The sequence below is a fragment of the Vipera ursinii genome (assembly GCF_947247035.1).
Source record: "Vipera ursinii genome assembly, chromosome: 8".
Classification (NCBI taxonomy): Eukaryota; Metazoa; Chordata; class Lepidosauria; order Squamata; family Viperidae; genus Vipera; species Vipera ursinii.
This window is the reverse complement of record NC_139519.1, coordinates 17088078-17106673: the sequence shown is the minus strand read 5'-3', so window position 1 is coordinate 17106673 and position 18596 is coordinate 17088078. Positions and strand designations below refer to the sequence as shown.

General features: G+C 43.7%; 1 protein-coding gene across 1 annotated transcript; it reads left to right on the top strand.

Annotated features, from left to right (window-relative positions):
* Positions 1-3341: 3341 nt before the first annotated feature.
* On the top strand, positions 3342-9745 carry SPA17 (sperm autoantigenic protein 17). Its single transcript, XM_083368161.1, has 6 exons — positions 3342-3526; positions 5114-5318; positions 5572-5751; positions 6738-6808; positions 7428-7493; positions 9360-9745. Exons 1-6 carry the CDS (start codon positions 3512-3514, stop codon positions 9576-9578), a joined length of 756 nt encoding a protein of 251 aa, XP_083224287.1. The 5' UTR covers positions 3342-3511; the 3' UTR covers positions 9579-9745.
* The last annotated feature ends 8851 nt before the right edge of the window (positions 9746-18596 follow it).

Here is an 18596-nt window from a genome sequence, read left to right as displayed (position 1 = left end):
CCTTGTGACCTCACATTGGGCTGATCCAAGCCATGAAGTAACATAGGACTAGTAGGGGGAAAGTAACACAGCTGTTTATAGGTATGGCAACCTTGTCACCACCCAGCAGAAATCAATCCTTCATAATGCTCCAGACAGTTTCAAGCGTTAGGCCGAGATGAAAAAGGCTATTTGACTGTAACCTAAATCTGACCCACAGGATCCCCTTATGACTTGTGCCTCTTCTGAAAATGTGCTTCCTGAATTTGAGGAAAAATAGCCTCTGAAGCAGAGAAAAATGCTGTAAGGATAGCAAAGCAGTTGGAAATTTGTTTGAATTCCAATTTATCTCAGTGGTACATTATTGGCGCTTGTAACTATGCAAATCCACAACTTGGGCTTAGTAAGTAGAGGGCTGGGTTGCCTACCTTAATTTTTTTTAAAAAACCAACTGGTTTATTCACAAAGTTGCACACAATCAAGTTGCACACAATCCTCATAAACCACACAATGCTTTCATGTGTAAACACTTACCAACACCCCTCTATGAAATTTTACCCTTTTTTCCTGCAAAAGAATGGCTTGCATAATATTCTGAAAGCTCAGCCAAGCATTTTGAGGGAGGAGGACATGTGTGCAAACTCATATGGGAACCCCCAGGACACGCCAGGAGTGCTGGATAGATTGGAAACAAAAAACACACACATCCCAGGCAAAAGCCCGGCAGAGCAGATCCTCTTTGTGCTGGTGCAAAGGATGGTGAGAAAAAATCACTCATTTTTGCCTATGACAGTACAGTCATTTCCAGTTTGGTTCATATAGACATACGATAGCAACGGAGATTTGGGGTATACATTGAGTTCACACATAAATGATAAATCGTGTTATTGTCTGTACTATTCAAAAACTAAAAATACAAACGCCAAAGGGCAGGGCATTTTTTTTCCTTTAGTGTTTGTATTTTAATTTTACATTATATATAATAGGTAATTTTCATATGTATATGGGTATGCATATATAGCTGTCGGTATAGATATAAAAGGGACGCGGTGACTCAGTGGGTTAGAACACTGAGCTTGTCTATCAGAAGGTCGGCAGTTTGGCGGGTCGAATCCCGAGTGCCGTGTAGCAGAGTGAGCGCCTGTTACTCGTCCCAGCTTCTGCCCACCTAGCAGTTCCAAAGCACGTAAAAATGCAAGTAGAAAAATAGGGACCACTAAGGTGGGAAGGTAACAGCGTTCCGTGCGCCTTTGGCGTCTAGTCATGCCGGCCACATGACCACGGAGACGTCCTTGGACAAGCGCTGGCTCTTCGGCTTTGAAACGGAGATGAGCACCGGCCCCTGGAGTTGGAAATGACTAGCACGCATGTGCGGGGGAACCTTTACCCTTACAGCACGGGTCGGCAACCCGCAGCTCCGGAGCCGCATGCGGCTCTTTGAGCTGTCTCCTGCGGCTCCCAGCCGCCCGGTGCGCACGCACCTCTTCGAACGGGCAGTGGTGCGCGCGCACCTCTCCAAATGGAGAATGGCACCGCCCGTTTGGAGAGGTGCGTGCGCACCTCTCTGAATGGGCGGAGGTGCGCGCGCACCTCCCCAAACCTTTCGAGAGGTGCGCGCGGACCTCCGCACAAACGGGCAGCAGTGCCGCTCTTTGGGAAAGCTGTCGCAGCACGTTTGCAGGCTGCCGAAGGCGGTAGCTCTGCAAACGGGCCGTCGCCGTCGCGCAACCGGGAACCGGTTCCATCACACATTAAAAAAAAATGGCAAACGTGCGCGTCTGCACATGCACAAGAAAAACCCGTTTTGCGCATGCGCAAAACTTTTTTGCGCATGCGCGTGCATGGACGTATGTACGTGGCTCCCACTTTTTTTAATGTTTGATGGAACCGGTTCCCAGTGGCTCTTTTCCTTTTTCAGGTTGCCGACCCCTGCCTTACAGATATAAAATTAAAATGCAAACACCAAAGGAAAATATACAATGTATAACTCATGTATACAAAAAGAACCTAAATGTGGAATAAGTCCCAAGAGGACTAAATCCGCACAGCAGCCTAACAGGGAAACGGCCGAGGGATTCTCACAACCTGCTAAGGCAGGGGTAGGCAACCTCGGCTCTTTTATGACTCGTGGACTTCAACTCCCAGAATTCCTGAGCCAGCCATGCTGAGGGAAAAGGGAGAGGTTTCCAAGCTGAGCCATGCTGGCTCAGGAATTCTGGGAGTTGAAGTCCATGAGTCATGAGGGGGCCATAGTTCCCTCATGCTGGCTCAGGAATTCTGGGAGTTGAAGTCCACGAGTCATAAAAGAGCCGAGGTTGCCTACCCCTGTGCTAAGGTAACGTTGCGCCGCCTTGATGGGCGAACCCAGCCTCGTCTCTGTGGAGCAGGGGTCTTCAAACTTGGCCCTTTTATGACTTGTGGACTTCAACTCCCAGAATCCCTCAGCCAGGCATGCTGGCTGAGGAATTCTGGGAGTTGAAGTCCACAACTCATAAAAGGGCCAAGTTTGAAGACCCCTGCTGTGGAGTCTAATTTATCTGCTCTAATATCCCCTTCTGCAACCTGGCGCCCGCCCCTCCCCTTCCCCCCTCCGGAAATCTTGGACTGCAATTCCCATCTCCGCCCTCGTGGCCTACCCCATCTGCAAAGCCACAGGGGGATGGAACAGCTGCGCCGCTGGCTTTACCCGGACGGCGCCGGGCGGAGGCCCTGCCCTGAGAGCCCCCCTCCCCACTCTCCCGCCCGAAGGTTGGCGAGAGGCCTGGTGTGTGACGTCACCGCGGCCTCTCTGTGACGCCACCGCCCCGCGGCCCGTCTAAAGCGCGGCCTGAGGAGCGCCCTGCCCGCAGAGTCCCAACTCCATGGGCCCTGACAGGACGTACTAAGGAGCGTAGGCTCCCCGCTCGGACCTTAAAACCTCGGCCGCGCCACCGCCTCCTCCACCGGCGCCCAAAACAAGAACCGAGGACGCGGTGAGGCGATTTTACTTCGGGGCGGGCTCAAAAGGGGAGGGAGGAGGGGAAAAGTTTTGGTCGCTGAAGGGCGGAGCTTACAGCCAATCGGCAGGCGGGGTAGGCCGACCTCCCGTTGGAGAAGCCAACTGCGCTGAGGCACTTGGGCGGGACCGGATTTTAATTGGGGGCGGGCTCAAGGAGGAGGAGGAGGAGGGGGGGAAGGGTTTGGTTGCTGAAGGGCGGAGCTTACAGCCAATCAGCTGGCGGGGTGGGCCGACCTAAAGAAGAAGCCTACCGCGCGATTTTCCGCTCTATTGGCCCACTCCGCTTGCCGTCTTAATTGGAGTTGCTAAGCAACGGGAAGGACGCTGGTCTCTGTCCTTGCGGGCAAAGGAGTAACAGGGTAATGGAGGCTTGGTGAAGATCCTCCTGACCGGCCGGGGAGCTGAAGAGGACGGGACGGCGTTGGGCCGCTGAGCGCCTCCCCTGGAGGTGTTAGCTCCAGGCTGGGAAGGAAGGGGCGCAGGCAGGGCAGGAACCAGGGACCTGGCTGCATCAGAACAAGAGCGCCATTGAGCATGGGCAGAGTACAGGTAGTCCTCGACTTACAACAGTTCGTTTAGGGCCTGTTCAAAGTTATAATGGCCCTGGAAAAAGTGACTTACCACCGTTTTTCACACTTATGTACCATTGCAGCATCCCCATCGTCATGCGATCAAAATTCAGATTCCGTCTCATATTTACGACGGTCACAGCGTCCCGGGGGTCACGTGATCCCCTTCTGCAACCTTCTGCCAAGCAAAGCCAATGGGAGAAGCCGGATTCACTTATTTTATTTATTTATTTATTTTTATTTTAATCCCATTTATATCCCGCCCTTCTCCGAAGACTCAGGGCAGCTTACAAGCTTAGCAGTAGCCTTCATTCTATGTATATGCCTGCTTATTAGGGCTTTCACACACACACACACACCCCAAGCGGCATTATTACAAAGTCAGCTTAATTGCCCCCAACAATCCGTGTTACTAACTTAACAACTGCAGTGATTCACTTAATAACTAGCAAGAAAGGTGGTAAAATGGGGCAAACCTCACTTCACAAATGTCTCGCTTAGCAACGTCAATTGTGGTCGTAAATCGAGGACTACCTGTATTTCACCCCGTGAAGAAGAGGCTTCCATTATTGTTCTGTTCCCTGATTTTCAGAGATACATGAATACAGCCCCCATCGTTCTCAGCAAGCATGGCTGGGAATTCTGGGCGCTACATCTGAGCGTATCTGGAAAGGAGCAAGCAGGGTCACGGGTTTGACTGGGAGAAGTTGTGGGTTCCAGATGAACCTCCTTGCAGGGATCCAGCAATGGTTCAGTCCCAGCACAGTGTGTTTGTGGCGGGGGGGGGGATGCACATACTGAGTCAAAAGACCACAAAATTGAGTCTGTAATAGAACAATATTTCTTTGCAAACAAGCTGAGGGCAAAGATTCTGGCTTCTATGTCTTAAGCAGGCTCCTATTTTGTAGCTTTGCTTTATACCATATTTTTCGCTGGAAAATCTGATGAGCCTATTCAATAGTAAATGTCGCTAAGAAGGGTAAAGTAAAATGCTGTAAAGCAGGGATGTCCAGACCTCAACTCCCAGAATTCCACAGCCTTCCATCCTCATTCTAGCTGGGGAATTCTGGGAGTTGAAGTCCACAAGTATTCAAAAATTGCCAAGGTTGGACATGCCTGTTGTAAAGCCGAAACCTGAGCAGGCATGCAGTTGCAAATAGACATGTTTATCTCTATATGAGAGTCAATTCAAGAAAACTTAGTGAATTCTCTACGTTCCTAAATTTAGTTATCTGTTTCCAGTTGATTTGGGTGATCCTGACTAATAGTTTGCTTCAGATCAGAGCAATTCATTGTTTAAAATGTTACAATTAGATACTTTGTGGTAATTTTTAAAAAGATTAAATAGTGTGAGCTTGTCATTCAGATTTATTTTTTATTCTGCCTTTAGTAACTCAGGGTGGCAAAGATACACTTCCTCCTTATAATTTTGCCACAATATCTCACTGTCAGGTGGGTTGGGCTCGCCTTGGCTAAGAAAAGGAGATGGGTACCAGACCCTAGAGTTGGACACGATGGTACAAGGGAAACCTTTATCTTTTTATCCAACATTTAATGTCTTCTTTAGATTATGTTGTTGTTACTGCGAAGTCGTGTCCGACCCATTGCGACCCCATGGACAACGTTCCTCCAGGCCTTCCTGTCCTCTACCATCTTCTGGAGTCCCTTTCAGCTCACGCCTCCTGCTTCAGTGACTCCATTCAGCCACCTCATTCTCTTTCGTCCCATTCTTCTCTTGCTCTCAACCTTTCCCAGCGTTAGGCTCTTCTCCAGTGAGTCCTTCCTTCTCATTAGGTGGCCAAAGTATATGAGTTTCAACTTCAGGATCTGGCCTTCTAAAGAGCAGTCAGGGTTGATCTCCTCTAGGACTGACCGGTTTGATCGCCTTGCAGTCCAAGGGACTCGCACGAGTCTTCTCCAGCACCATAGTTCAAAGGCCTCCATTCTTTGGCGCTCGGCCTTTCTTACGGTCCAACTTCTTTAGATTATAAGTCTTACTAATTGTTCTTGTAAATGGAACTCTAGGTATAAGAGAAGCTTGTCGAGAAACAATGGCTATTCCATTCTCAAACACCACTCAACGCATTCCTCCAGGATTTGCCAACCTGCTTGAAGGGCTTGCCAGGGAAGTCTTAAGAAACCAGCCTGATGATATACCAACTTTTGCCGCCAAGTATTTTGAATCTCTCCTTATCGAAAGAGAAAGTAAGTATTAATTGCCTGTATTCAAGGTTCTTAACATATATCTGCATTCTTGGGCTTCATCTGGTTTGCAAAAGCAAACACCCCAGTATTCACTCATTTAGGTATCCATCATGTGGCATTTTTCTTTCCCAGGAATGTTTTGGCACCATCCAGAAAGTAACTGGGATTCTTTGTTAAAACTTGATGAAGTGCTGTCCGGTTTAGCCAATATGTAGGTTCTGAGTGGGGCTTTTCTAAAATGCTCAGTCCCTTCTTTCTCTTATGCTCAGATTGGTAGGTTTGGGTTATCTCTTTTACTATGCTCACACACACACACACACACACACACATCCTTCAAGCATAACATCCTATCATATATTTAATTTTTTTAGTGAGGGGAGGGGAGAAATGTGTTTCAGTTTTGACCTATTATCCTGCCTACTATAAAGAGTATTATATCTTTTTTTCCTTGGAATGAGGCAATTTGCTGTGGCCAACTCAGCCTGGCTGGCTTACCATAGTCATCTTGCCACAGCCAGCTCACCCCGGCGTACTCGCTGCAGGACTATTCAACATGGGATAACTCAACAGTAGGACAAGTGAATTGCAGAGGGCCTTGCCTTGTTTTAGGTTTGAAGGAATTTGCAAGTTAGAAGTCCTTCAGGCTGGGGTGAGCCAAAGCGTGCGAGTCCCAGCAATTCACTTGTCCCTCTCTTGAGTTATCCCTTGTTGAACTGTCCTGCGACAAGATGGCCATAGCGAGACAGCGAGGACCAGTTGTCCTAGACCGTTTTTTCCCCTTTTTATTACACCTAATTGAAAAGCTGTTGCGCTCTCTACCTGCGGCGGTTTACCTTTTTTTTCAGTTAAGAAATGTCCACTGTTCTTAAAGGAATGTCAAGTGTCATTATGATTCCCAATTTCATTAAACGCCATTTGTCCAGGAAGCTTTTTTTTTCTTCCTAAGAGAAGTCAGTATTTATTTATTTTAAATGGTGTCTTTTCAGAAACTGGATATGATCCAGCTGAATGGGGAGCAAAACTAGAGGACCGATTCTACAATAACCGTGCTTTCAATGTAAGTATTATTATATAGTAAACAATTCCCTCCCCCCCCCACACACTATGACATGCAGGACTTCGAATCAAACTAAAATCCGGATTAAAAATAGTAGCCATGAGGTTAGTTAGGATCACTGACATATTTCCCAAAGGAGTGGGGATTATTTATTTATTTATTCAATTTATTTGCTGCTCATCTCTCTGTCATGCAACTCTGGGCAGTTACAATAATTCATTTATACAGCAAAGACTTGTGAAAAACGTATTTAGAAAAATGATGAGGGGGAATCGAACCATTTCCCCTACTACTGAAATTCAGGTTCACCAGCTTCACCCTATGACCGTTATGGTTTTAAAATCTCCACTTGTCATGCTTAATTGTACCCATAGAAAGGACTGAAATTGCTTGCTTCCTTATGAAGCAACAAACTACCATACAACTTCATTTGAATGGATTCTCTATATATGGAACAGTGAGAGTTTGGCAAACAATTAGCAATCTTGTCACCATGTGCTCAGTTAGCATTCCAATTATTTGTCTTTAAGGTTTTACTTGCGTCAGAATTCGGTGGGGAAATGAAATCATTTGTACCAATAGGCTCCTATGGATCAATAATACCCTCCTGCTTTTTCAGGAACTTGCACCACCAGGAGATGGAGTTAAAAAGGAAGGGAAAGAAGAAATCACTGGAAAACCAGTAAGTAATTGCATACCTTTTGTAAGCTAGCCTTTATTGTAGATAATAGTTGCTGACTTTGGTGTGCCTAAAAATCCTTAGTGAGGTTGTCTACTCTCACAGAGGCCAACATTAATTTTATACATGATGCAGCCAGGTTAAAAATGATGAAGGCCCATTAGTAATTTTTCCTTTGGAAGTTTAAACAATTGAAAGAGTTTCTCTCTCACTAAAACTAGTAAATACTCCCTCTTCAAAACTGTTTGGCATAAAGAAAAGCCACACTTCCCCTCAAGACTAAAATTGCCTCTTCTGTGTTACTCATATTCTAGACTTGGATTTATTTAATAAAGCAAAAATGCAACTCCTTTTTCTGTGAATTTCCAGTGGAGATATGTGTGAAGAAAATTAGAAATGCCAACTCTGAGCACAGTTTAAAATGCTTCTTAAATCCCACTAGTTTTAACCATCAAGACCCATTGCAAAATCCTGTGCAATATTTTAGCAGCCTTAAAAAGGTAAAGGTTCCCCCACACATGCGTGCTAGTCGTTTCCGACTCTAGGGGCCGGTGCTCATCTCCGTTTCAAATCCAAAGATCCAGTGCTTGTCTGAGGATGTCTCCGTGGTCATGTGGCTGGCATGACTAGACGCCAGAGGCTCACGGAACGCTGTTACCTTCCCACCGTAGTGGTCCCTATTTTTCTACTTGCATTTTAAATTTAAATTTAGCAGCCTTGAGCACTGCTAAATTTACCCTGTGAAGTGATCACAGTTTAAAACTATTTCAGCTTTGTCTGTTTTGCCCTTTGCATTCTTTCTGTAGAAATAAAACTAAAGACACAGATAGTGTGAAATTGTAGCCTGTACTTTTTATTTAGTGTTAGATTTATATCACCTTTATGATTTATGTTACTATATCCTTGCTATAGCAGCGCACCCATGTAAGAAATGCTCCCTCTTCCTGTTTTTCACCCCAAGTAACATTAAGAGATTTTGTAGGCCACCCAGGGGTTTTGGTGATGGGTGGTCTAAAAATCAGACAAATAAAACAATTCAGCTTCAGCAGGGAGCTTCCATAACAGCGAATGGACGAGCCAGATTCTGGTTAATTTGATCACTACATCCTAGGATCTTTTATACTGGGTTGTTTTTTTTCAAATAGGGATAGCTTGCTGTTGAATGAACTATTGGCATTATCTAAGCATTAACTTGAGCATCGAGCTTGTCGATCAGGAGGTCGGCAGTTTGGCGGGTCGAATCCCGAGTGCCGCGTAACAGAGTGAGCGCCTGTTACTTGTCCCAGCTTCTGCCAACCTAGCAGTTCGAAAGCATGTAAAAAATGCAAGTAGAAAAATAGGGACCACTACGGTGGGAAGGTAACAGCGTTCTGTGCGCCTTTGGTGTTTAGTCATGCTGGCCACATGACCATGGAGACGTCCTCGGACAAGCGCTGGCTCTTCAGCTTTGAAACGGAGATGAGCACCGACCCCTAGAGTCGGAAACGACTAGCACGCCTGTGCAGGGGAACCTTTACCTTTACCTTTATTTACCAGGCAAAGCTTTCTTTGAAAACTGTGCAAAAATTGCCCAAGTGGTATTTGCAGAGTCTAGTATTCAAAATATCCTTACTGACTTTTTTGGGGGTGGGGGGAGTCACTGGGGAGAATATAAATTTTAAAAGTGAAAGAAAAGCAAGATGCATATTACTCCCCACCTAGCTTCAGCACCAGTCTTCTAAAGTAGGCTGATTCATACAAAACTGATTCATATGTATCGTAACTTGATTTTTTTTTGTTCTTCCTCCCTCCCTTCCCCCCCCCCCCCCGCGCACCCCTTTTTGAAACCCGGTGGGCAAAGTGTAAACTTGATTTTCTTTTTAAATTGTAAAGGTGGTGGAAGAAGACAAACCTGTTGTGGATATTGAAGGGACCTTATCGGAGGAACAAGCTGCTATAAAAATCCAGTCCATTTTCCGAGGATACAAAGCAAGAAAAGAAGTGAAAGGCCAAGGAGAAGGAGAAGATGAAGAAGGGAAGGCACCTGGAGAGACAGACAAAGAAGCTGGGCAGGAGGAAGTATCAAGTGAGCCTAATAAAGAAGCGCAATAATCAGACTCACCCGTTCCATCAACAGTCCCATTTTCAAACAGGCGTAAGGCAAAGTCCCACTGGTCTGCTTAGAAACAACCTGCCAAGTTTATCAAATAAACCATACAGTTTAGAGCTGCGTGCAATCTTGGTGCTCATCAGTGGATCAATAAACTGACCCTGTTTTCATGTGGAAAGATCTTTTGGTGTAATGGGTACTTTCTATTTTGCTTCGGCTTTAGTGAGCCTTTAAGCTAGTTAATCCTTGCCAATATAAGAAAAAAAACAACCTTTGCAGCTTGATTAGGGCTCATATGCGTGACACCAGACTATCATGACATTGTCTCGTGGACAGCATCATATACAGGAAGTCCTCGACTTAACAACTGTTCATTTACTGTATTTTCCCGAAAGTAAGACCTGGTCTTATGTTAATTTTTGCTCCAAAAGATGCATTAAGGCTTATTTTTTGGTGAGGTCTTATTTTTGGGAAAATATGATAATATGTCTGCCTGGCTGACAATCTTAACTGGGGCTTATTTTTGGGATAGGGCTTATATTACGAGTATCCTGAAAAAATCATGCTAGGGCAGGGATAGGCAGCCTTGGCTCTTTTATGACCCGTGGACTATGCTGGCTCAGGAATTTGTGGAGTTGAAATCCACGAGTCATAAAAGAGCCAAGGTTGCCTACCCCTGTGCTAGGGCTGATTTTCCAATTAGGACTTATTTTGGAGAAAAAACAGTACTAAATGCGTCCGTCTGGCTGACAATCTGAACTGGGGCTTATTTTGGGGGGTTAGGGTTTATATTACGAGCATCCTGAAAAGCCATGGTAGGGCTTATTTTCCAGTTAGGTCTTATTTTGGGGGGGAGAATAGGGTAGTGACCGTTCAAAGTTACAACGGCACTAGAAAAAGTAACGGCTACCATTTTTCACACTTTGGACCTTTGCAGCATCCCCACGGTCCCGTGATCAGAATTCAGATGCTTGTCAACTGACTCATATTTACGACGGTCACTGTATCCCGGAGTTAACCTGATCTCCTTTTGCAACCTGACAAGCAAAGTCAATGGGGAAGCCAGATTCACTGTGTTACTAACTTAACGACTGCAGCATTTCACTTGCGAGTGTGGCAAGAAAGGTTGTAAAATAGGGCAAAATTCACTTAACAAATTGTTTCACTTAGCAATAAAAGTTTAGGGCTCAGTTGTGGTCATACGTCGAGGACTGCCTGTACAAGGGTTCCAAAAAAGCCTTTGGTATCAGTTTCCACAACGTTGATACTTTCCAGCAGAGAATGAAAAATCTGAAGAAATAAAATATCCACGCTTAAACCTCTATACATTTTTTTGTGCATGTAACTCCAGTAATCTTGTTCTGTTGGTCCCCCTTTTTTTGCAACCTGACTCCTTTTGTTGGCCTTATTTTATACATTTTTTTCAAAGTCTGTCTAGATTTCATTCCCTACAGACATCTTGAAGGGAAGTCAGTATTACCTCTGAGATGTGCCTCTGCTTCTTTAAAAGTTGATAGCTTGATTCTTCATCCATATATTTACAAATACATTTCATTGGTATCAGAAGAGTTTATTCCCTCCCCCCCCCATCCTAAGTGTTCAAGATGTTGCAGTCTGAATTAAAAGATTAGCATATACTTTTCTCTTCCAGAACATGTCTTAATTACATTCCTTGGAGACGTTTGGTAAGAACTGGAATGTGGAACAAAGGAAATGTCATTTCGAAAAGCAGACACAATTAGTTCTGAAGAAATTACACTTCCTTATTTTGAACCTGTTTTATTTTCATTTCATTTCATTTTATTTAAAAAAAATATTCGCTCTGCAATTGTGTGCAAGATCGTATGCGGATAATTGATAGGCAGAAGCAAAAATAAGCAGATTTTTGTGGAATTCTATTGTTTTTTGTGTCTGCACCATTTTCTCTCTCTCTCCAGGCTGTCTGAAATGAGGATGTAGGTTTCAAGATGTATTCCAGGCGTAACAATCACTTTCCATTCTTTCCGAACAGTCTGTCTCTAAACCAATAATTGAGGAACAAAAGAGTTCCTTGGCGTGCTCTTGGGGCAGAAGATTGGCTCATCACGACATTTGTTTAATGAAAACTTAATAAATTACCACCAATAATTAGATACATCCCTGAGGCCTCTCTAATTATTACTCATGATTACCTGGGAGAGAGAGAGAGAAAGGGCACGAGAGAGCGATCTTACTCAGAGCTTCATTATTTAGGGTAGGAACAGTTGTACTCTTATTTGAAGAGCTTTTTCCTGCCAAGGGAAGCGCTAGAAAAATGATCTGCATGTGTCTTTCCAGACCTAGATGATTCTTGCAGTTCTAAATTTAGTCTCCTAGCATCCCAGGAGGCTTTTAAAGCTCTTTGTGAGGTAGAAACAAGACATCTGCTATTATCTCATGCTTTTGAGAATATGTAATGGGGGAAAGAAGCAAAATACTATAGGAGGAAGAGGTTGGGAGTTTGAGTGAAGGCTTCTGAGCAAGTATAGAGGCCATGTCTTCTAAGGTGGAAACGTAACTTTGTCCCCAAGGGACAAAGGATCAGCCATGCATCCTTCATAAGCGTGGAGGAAAACTCTCCAGAAGGAAAACCAACAGGCTCTATGGTCCTATTAGCAGAAGCGACTTATCCGAAGTCATTGATTTTCCAAGCGTCCTGCTTCCTACTAACCCAGCCCTTCCAACAGGTTTCTTAAAAAGGTTCTTGCATCAATCAGATGCAATGCGTGACAGTGAAGATAAACCTAGAAACAACGCAGAACGATGGAGAAATTTGAATGCTTCATGAAACCAAGAAATAGATGCAGATACTGAGACGGCCACTTTGCCTATTAACTGCACACCCAAAGAGTGCTTTCAGAATGGATGATTAATTGTGCAATGCCCCTGCTTCTTTCTTGGAATTGCACAGAGGGCTTCACCCAGCAGGGCCTTCAGTTTATAATGGTTGTATGTTCCTACACTTGCATCTTTTTTGTTGTTGTACAGGACATCCTTTTTGGAAGGAAAGAAGAGAGAAGTTCATGATGTTTCTTCATCTGTAATGTTAGCAAGCCTTAATGGATAAGTTGCCCTCTAAGAACCCTCCAGTTCTTCTCTAAATGTTTGATCATATCTTTTTCCTCATCTATTCTTTGAGAAGTTGCAGGGCAGCTGTATGTGGGAACCGCCTGAACTTCACCTTTCTGTCAGGGTTCCAAACATATTGGGCCTTTAATTCCAATTGTTCAGGCAACTGTAGCTAGTAACAACCTCTAGTAAAGCTAATAGCCCACCAGGACAGAGAAGATTGGGAAATGTATGTTTCCAAAGCAACTAGAAATGTGGGTTCTTCTCCAGTGCCATCAAAGTGAAATTTCAAGTCAACCAGTTCGTATCTGATCTTTGATGCTGTGCCACGAAATAAAGGAGAAGGCAGTCACACGTTAGTCATTGTTATGTGAGAGTGGTAAAGACATCACCATTTTAAGGGGCTTGCTTTATTTGGGGTGAATCTATCTGCCTCGTTAGTAGACCTTAACAAAAGGAAGCTTTCAAGCACAGAAAATTGGAATTAACTTAATAGTGAATCTGAAATAGCTTGGATTAAGGAGACAAAGGGGCTTCAGCACGACTTGTTCTTCCTCTTCAAACAACATAACAATAACTTGCTCGGTAGGAATTCATCTACCACATAATCACCATGACTAATATAACAGAAAATGTACACATTGCAATAAGCTTATGCAGAGCCTGCAAATTAGAAGGGTTTTGATGTTGACTTTCCTGTTCCATTGCAAAAGGCAACTGCAAGTGTCATTTAGGATAAAGCACATTTATAAGAGCATACAGGAAGGAAAAAAAAACCTTAGATTTTGATTATTTATATACTTCGCATTTCTGTTCACACAGATACAGATCAAAACTACCCAAACTGTGAAACTGATACGGATTAAGAATAGAATAATAGCAGGCGATCTCATCTGGGTCTCTCCAAATGTTATAATATGTCTCAGAATAATGGGAAATGTAATCCCAGGTCAAAAACTGCATTCTGTCCAATTGGGCATTAACCGCATTCCAGTTCTTAAAAAAAAAAAGGATGGGCAGAAAGGAATTTAGTAGGAACTTTATCCGAGAATGTGGGTTGAACTAAAGGAGCTGGTACATATTCAGGGCACTTCCGCAGAGGATTCTGTGCCAGTTCAAAAGCTGCTTGTGGAATTCAGCAGCTGAGACAATTTATTTCTGTCTCAACTGCAATCCTACTCAAATGGCAAAGGAAAAGTTATAAAATGCAATCTTGCTTTTTGTACTGGGGAAGCTCACAGGGCTTGTGAACAAGATTTATGGTCTCACCTGTCCTGCCGACTCTTAAGCTTCACCTGTCCTATCAGAGACATAGTGAGCTCTAACAAGGGTGAACCTGACAAGGGTTTTGTCCATGGGTGGGCTCTGGTTATTCAAACAGAATCAGGGGGGGGAAAAATCAGTGGTGGCACAGTATTGTTTTTACGATAACTTCCAGTTCCTGCAGCATGTAAAGTACACACTGTGTTTGGAACTTGTCACCCCGCCCCATCCCCCACTCGCCCCCTTGTACCAAAACCTCCAAGAAGGATGGTGGAGTTGTCAAAAAAAAAAAAAGACTTGGACTGCAAAATGGATGACTTGGTCTATTGCCACTTCACAATTCTGAATGGTGTTTTTCCATACAGAAGGAATGAGGGCTGGATAACCAGCCTTCCGAGCCTGTTATAAATATTCAAGTTTCTTGTGCCAGGTCTGACCAGCCCACACAACATGTACTGAAAACATGGAAGGGAGAGTGCCAAGTGGAGGTGAAGCTTTTTTGTTGTCCCAACATGGACAATAGTTGGGCAGAGCAAGAATTGAATATACTTTAAGGGTTTTTTTGTTGTTGTTGTTGTTGCAGACACCTATTGTTTCATCTAGAAGGAGAAAATTGACTGGTACATTGTGTTCCCATCAGCTTCTCAGATCAATAGGACAGAGGATGACCCGCAGCACCATTTCACATACTATGGAAGGATTAAGGCACGGATCTTCAAACTTCAAACCAGCATGCCTGGCTGAGGAATTCTGGGAGTTGAAGTCCACAAGTCATAAAAAGGGCCAACTTTGAAGAGCCCTGGATTAAGGAGTAGAAGCTATGCCATTTGGAAGTGCCCTCCCTTTAAAGCTGAATGGACACGTGTAAAATGTTCACTGTCTTGTTGTATATATCTGAGTAGTACGAAGATCCAAAGCATCACCATTATCAGGATTGGCTCCATTGAGAAGGAGCTTCCTAAAAATCAATTGGCACTTATTTTATATTCATTTAGAGTTATATTCATATAATATAGATAGAAAACTAAGTAGATAAGTGCATGGATGGATGGTTGGTTGGTTGGTTGGATGGATGGATGGATGGATGGGACAAACTTGTTGTTGTTGTCAGCTGCGAAGTCGTGTCCGACCCATTGCAACCCTATGGACAACGTTCCTCCAGGCCTTCCTGTCCTCTACCATCTTCTGGAGTCCATTTAAGCTCACGCCTACTGCTTCAGTGACTCCATCCAGCCACCTCATTCTCTGTCGTCTCATTCTTCTCTTGCCCTCAATCTTTCCCAGCATTAGGCTCTTCTCCAGTGAGTCCTTCCTCCTCATTAGGTGGCCAAAGTATTTGAGTTTTAGCTTCAGGATCTGGCCTTCTAAAGAGCAGTCAGACAAACTATGTGGTGAGAAATTGCTTATGTTTCAACGGGTGGTTGAAGTTCTGCCAGTTCACATGTCCATCACCTATTTTCTAAGAGGGTAAAGTTCCCAAAGATTTCAGAATCTCTTTCCACGCTTCAATCTCTCTCTAAATGCCATTAAACACCTGCTGGTCTTCCCAGGTAGTTCAGACAGAAAACATGACCAGATAAGTTAATTCTATTTTATGGTAAAGCTACCCCAACAGAATTTTGCAAGTCTGAGGGAGGGTCCCTTTTGAGTTTCTTGCCCCAACTACTATCCAGCTGCAGGCTATGTTCCCTCTTACCTAACTGTTCCCTAAGCAGCATCTCCTCTCCATATCTCCCAAGGTCTTTCCCACATTCTGTCACAACACCTGAATTGCTTCTTCTTTAACTGGGAAAAGAAGGAAGTCTATATCAACAGCTTAGCTCAGTTTTCACATTTACAACGTTCTCTGAGAGTATCAAAAAAGCAATTGGCTAGTTATGTAGTTCTCATGGCAACATGTCACCTATAGTTCACTATTTTAAAAAAAAGTTGCATGGTGACAGATTTAACCCTTTCCCAGCCAACTTATGTCTTGCCTCCTAAGGTTTACTGTAGCTTCACAAAGGCAAAGTGGACTAAAAGAGACATCTAAGGTGGTGGTACCAAAACAATATCATCTAAAAATAAGTCATAGAGGACCAAGTTTTGCATGTAATTTGCATCTGCTACAGAAAAAAAATTCTACACATAATTATTAGGCTTTAAATAGAAATTCAACAGATTGTTGCATAGTCTATGGCAGGGGTGTCAAACTGCCGGCCCGCAGACCGGACGCGTCACAATGAAACCATGCCCACCCCATTGCTGGCAATGGGGAAAAAGCTCCAATATGTTGCACGACATCACGTGATGTCATGAGTTTGACATGTCTGGTCTATGGTCAGCCTATATTTGAGCCAGGTTTGAGTTAAGGAAGGAGAAATTAAGATCCCTACTCTTCTTTTGGGATGTCTGTCCTCCTTTTCAACCAGACCCAGACTGGAAAAAAATAGAAGATACTTTTAAATAGAGAGCTACCTAGTACTAAAAAGCCCTAGTTGTGATGGTATTACTGATAGATGGGAATATTTGCTCAGGCTTCACCTGTGTGGTCAAATGTTTCATTACCAAACTAGGTAACATCATTGGTGCACTGATGATGTTGCCTACTTTGGTAATGAAAGGTCTGCAAGAAAACCACCAAATTCAGAGAACACCAAAGATCTCACTATACATGTACTTATCTGACCTGTCTGATTTTGAAAATCTAAGCAGGTTTAAGATCTGATTAGCATTTTGAAGTAAACCAGGTAGCCCAAGGCAACAAAGCTAGATTGGGGAGCTGAAAAATGCATGTCAGATGGTGACAATGACAATCCATGGAAATAATGTACATCTAGGCACCAGATGTTGAGCTAGATTAGAAAACTTTACTTCTGTAAATCTCTAATTATCTGGGATTCATAGCACCCAGCCAGCATGGTCAGTGTTGAGAGCTGCTGGAATTTGTAGTTTAGCCACCTGAGAAGATCCAGAAGGTCTCCACTTTTGTATAAAGCCACAAAAGCAATAGAACTAGGCATGCAGAATAAGGCTGCTGAATGAAACTGAACTTTTAAGAGGAGACCATCTCCTTTTTCATAACAGATGTTGTGGGTCAAGAAAAACAGAAGAGCAGTGGGAAGATACAGTAAGATTCTGAACATAAAATGGCATCTAGTCTTCTGGAAAATTTGGAATAGTCCAGCAAAATTGTCTATGGATGTATATTAACTGTGCATTGATCTGTTCCCTGTTTTATGAGCATTTGGACTGAAGAGCTGAATACAAATAAGCGGTGGCCAAAGGACACCGTTGGTTTTGTCAGAGGATGGAAACTGCCCTCTTTTATTAAAATCTCTTGGGCTTCCTTCAGCCTAATATGAACTTGAGGTTTTTACACTAAACAAAAAATAGTGGGGAAATCTAGCTGTGAAAGAAGCTATATATTGAGCAAGCAGGAATCTTGGACGCATCCAAAACTGAATTGTGAGAGCATCTGCTTAAGATCAAATAGAAAACACACCCGCTGGGGGGGAATTATCAACAGAGTTTACAACACCCACTGAAAGAAACACAAACCTCTCCTTTTTGTTGGGCTTTGAGCCACAGAAATGAAAGAATCTTTATTTAGGAGCCAATTTTAATATGAATATTCTTGAAAACACTGTCAAGACAAAACACAGAAGGAAGAATGACACTTGGAAGAGTTAGAACCCTAAACTTTGCAACCAGCGAGCTGTTGAAAATGAGGATTTCAGAAGGGGTATAAAACCTTTTATTTCAGAATCACGATTTGCTGGCCAAATAACCAAGAAATAAAATCACACTACGGGCCTCATTTTTGGATGAAAAGCCTCTCTGTAAACTGGATGACTGGAGAGATTTATATTGAGGGGCATTAAGATGGGCATTGAGAGGTTCCAGTGATGAACGCATCAGGGTAGAAACTGGGAGACTGGGAGTTCTAGTCCCTACCCCCCTGTTGTGTAGTGGATGCTTGGGAAGCAGGAGGCGAGACGAGAGGGTTCAAACAGGAACGTGGCTTTATTGTAGAACAGGAACAGAACTGAGAACAGAGGCTTCTACGCAGCTACTTATACGGTTGGCCACTAGGCGGCGGCCAATAGGTTTAAAGGAGCCTATTCCCGCCCCAGAGCCAACCAATGATCGTCCTGGAAACTGCATGTCTGGGCAGCCAGCGACCGTTACACAGACACCCTAATTAAGCAATCTCAAGCAGCATTCAAAGACATGTGAAAACAGTTCATGTAAAAGGCCCAATTCATTACACACACCCCCAGGCATAGAAACCGGCTGGGTGATTTTGGGGCCAATCACCAGGAGACTGTCAGCTGTAGTCCCGCCTTAGACATGAAAGCCTTCAACATCATTATGAATGGCTTTGACGAAGGGATAGAAAGAATGCTCAGGAAATTTGCAGATCATACAAAGTGGGACAAATTGTTAGTAACTCAGAAGAGAGATTCAGGGTTCAAAGGGATGTTGCTAGATTTGATAATGTTCAACAGTATCACCTTGGCGAGACGGGCAGCATCGAGGTTTAATAAATAAATTAATATGCCATTCAGCGGTGAGAAATGGAAGGCTCTTAACCCAGGCAGCAAAAACCAGACACAAGGAACAAGATAGGCAGTTCTTGGCTCAGCAGTATGATTTATAAGAAGGATCTGGGTGTCCTGATAAACCCT

Excerpts from the sequence above, each read along its gene's own strand:
- SPA17 (XM_083368161.1), top strand. Across the intron at positions 6,809-7,427 it reads ACAATAACCGTGCTTTCAAT|GAACTTGCACCACCAGGAGA; the intron begins GTAAGTATTATT and ends CTGCTTTTTCAG. Across the intron at positions 7,494-9,359 it reads AAATCACTGGAAAACCAGTA|GTGGTGGAAGAAGACAAACC; the intron begins AGTAATTGCATA and ends TAAATTGTAAAG.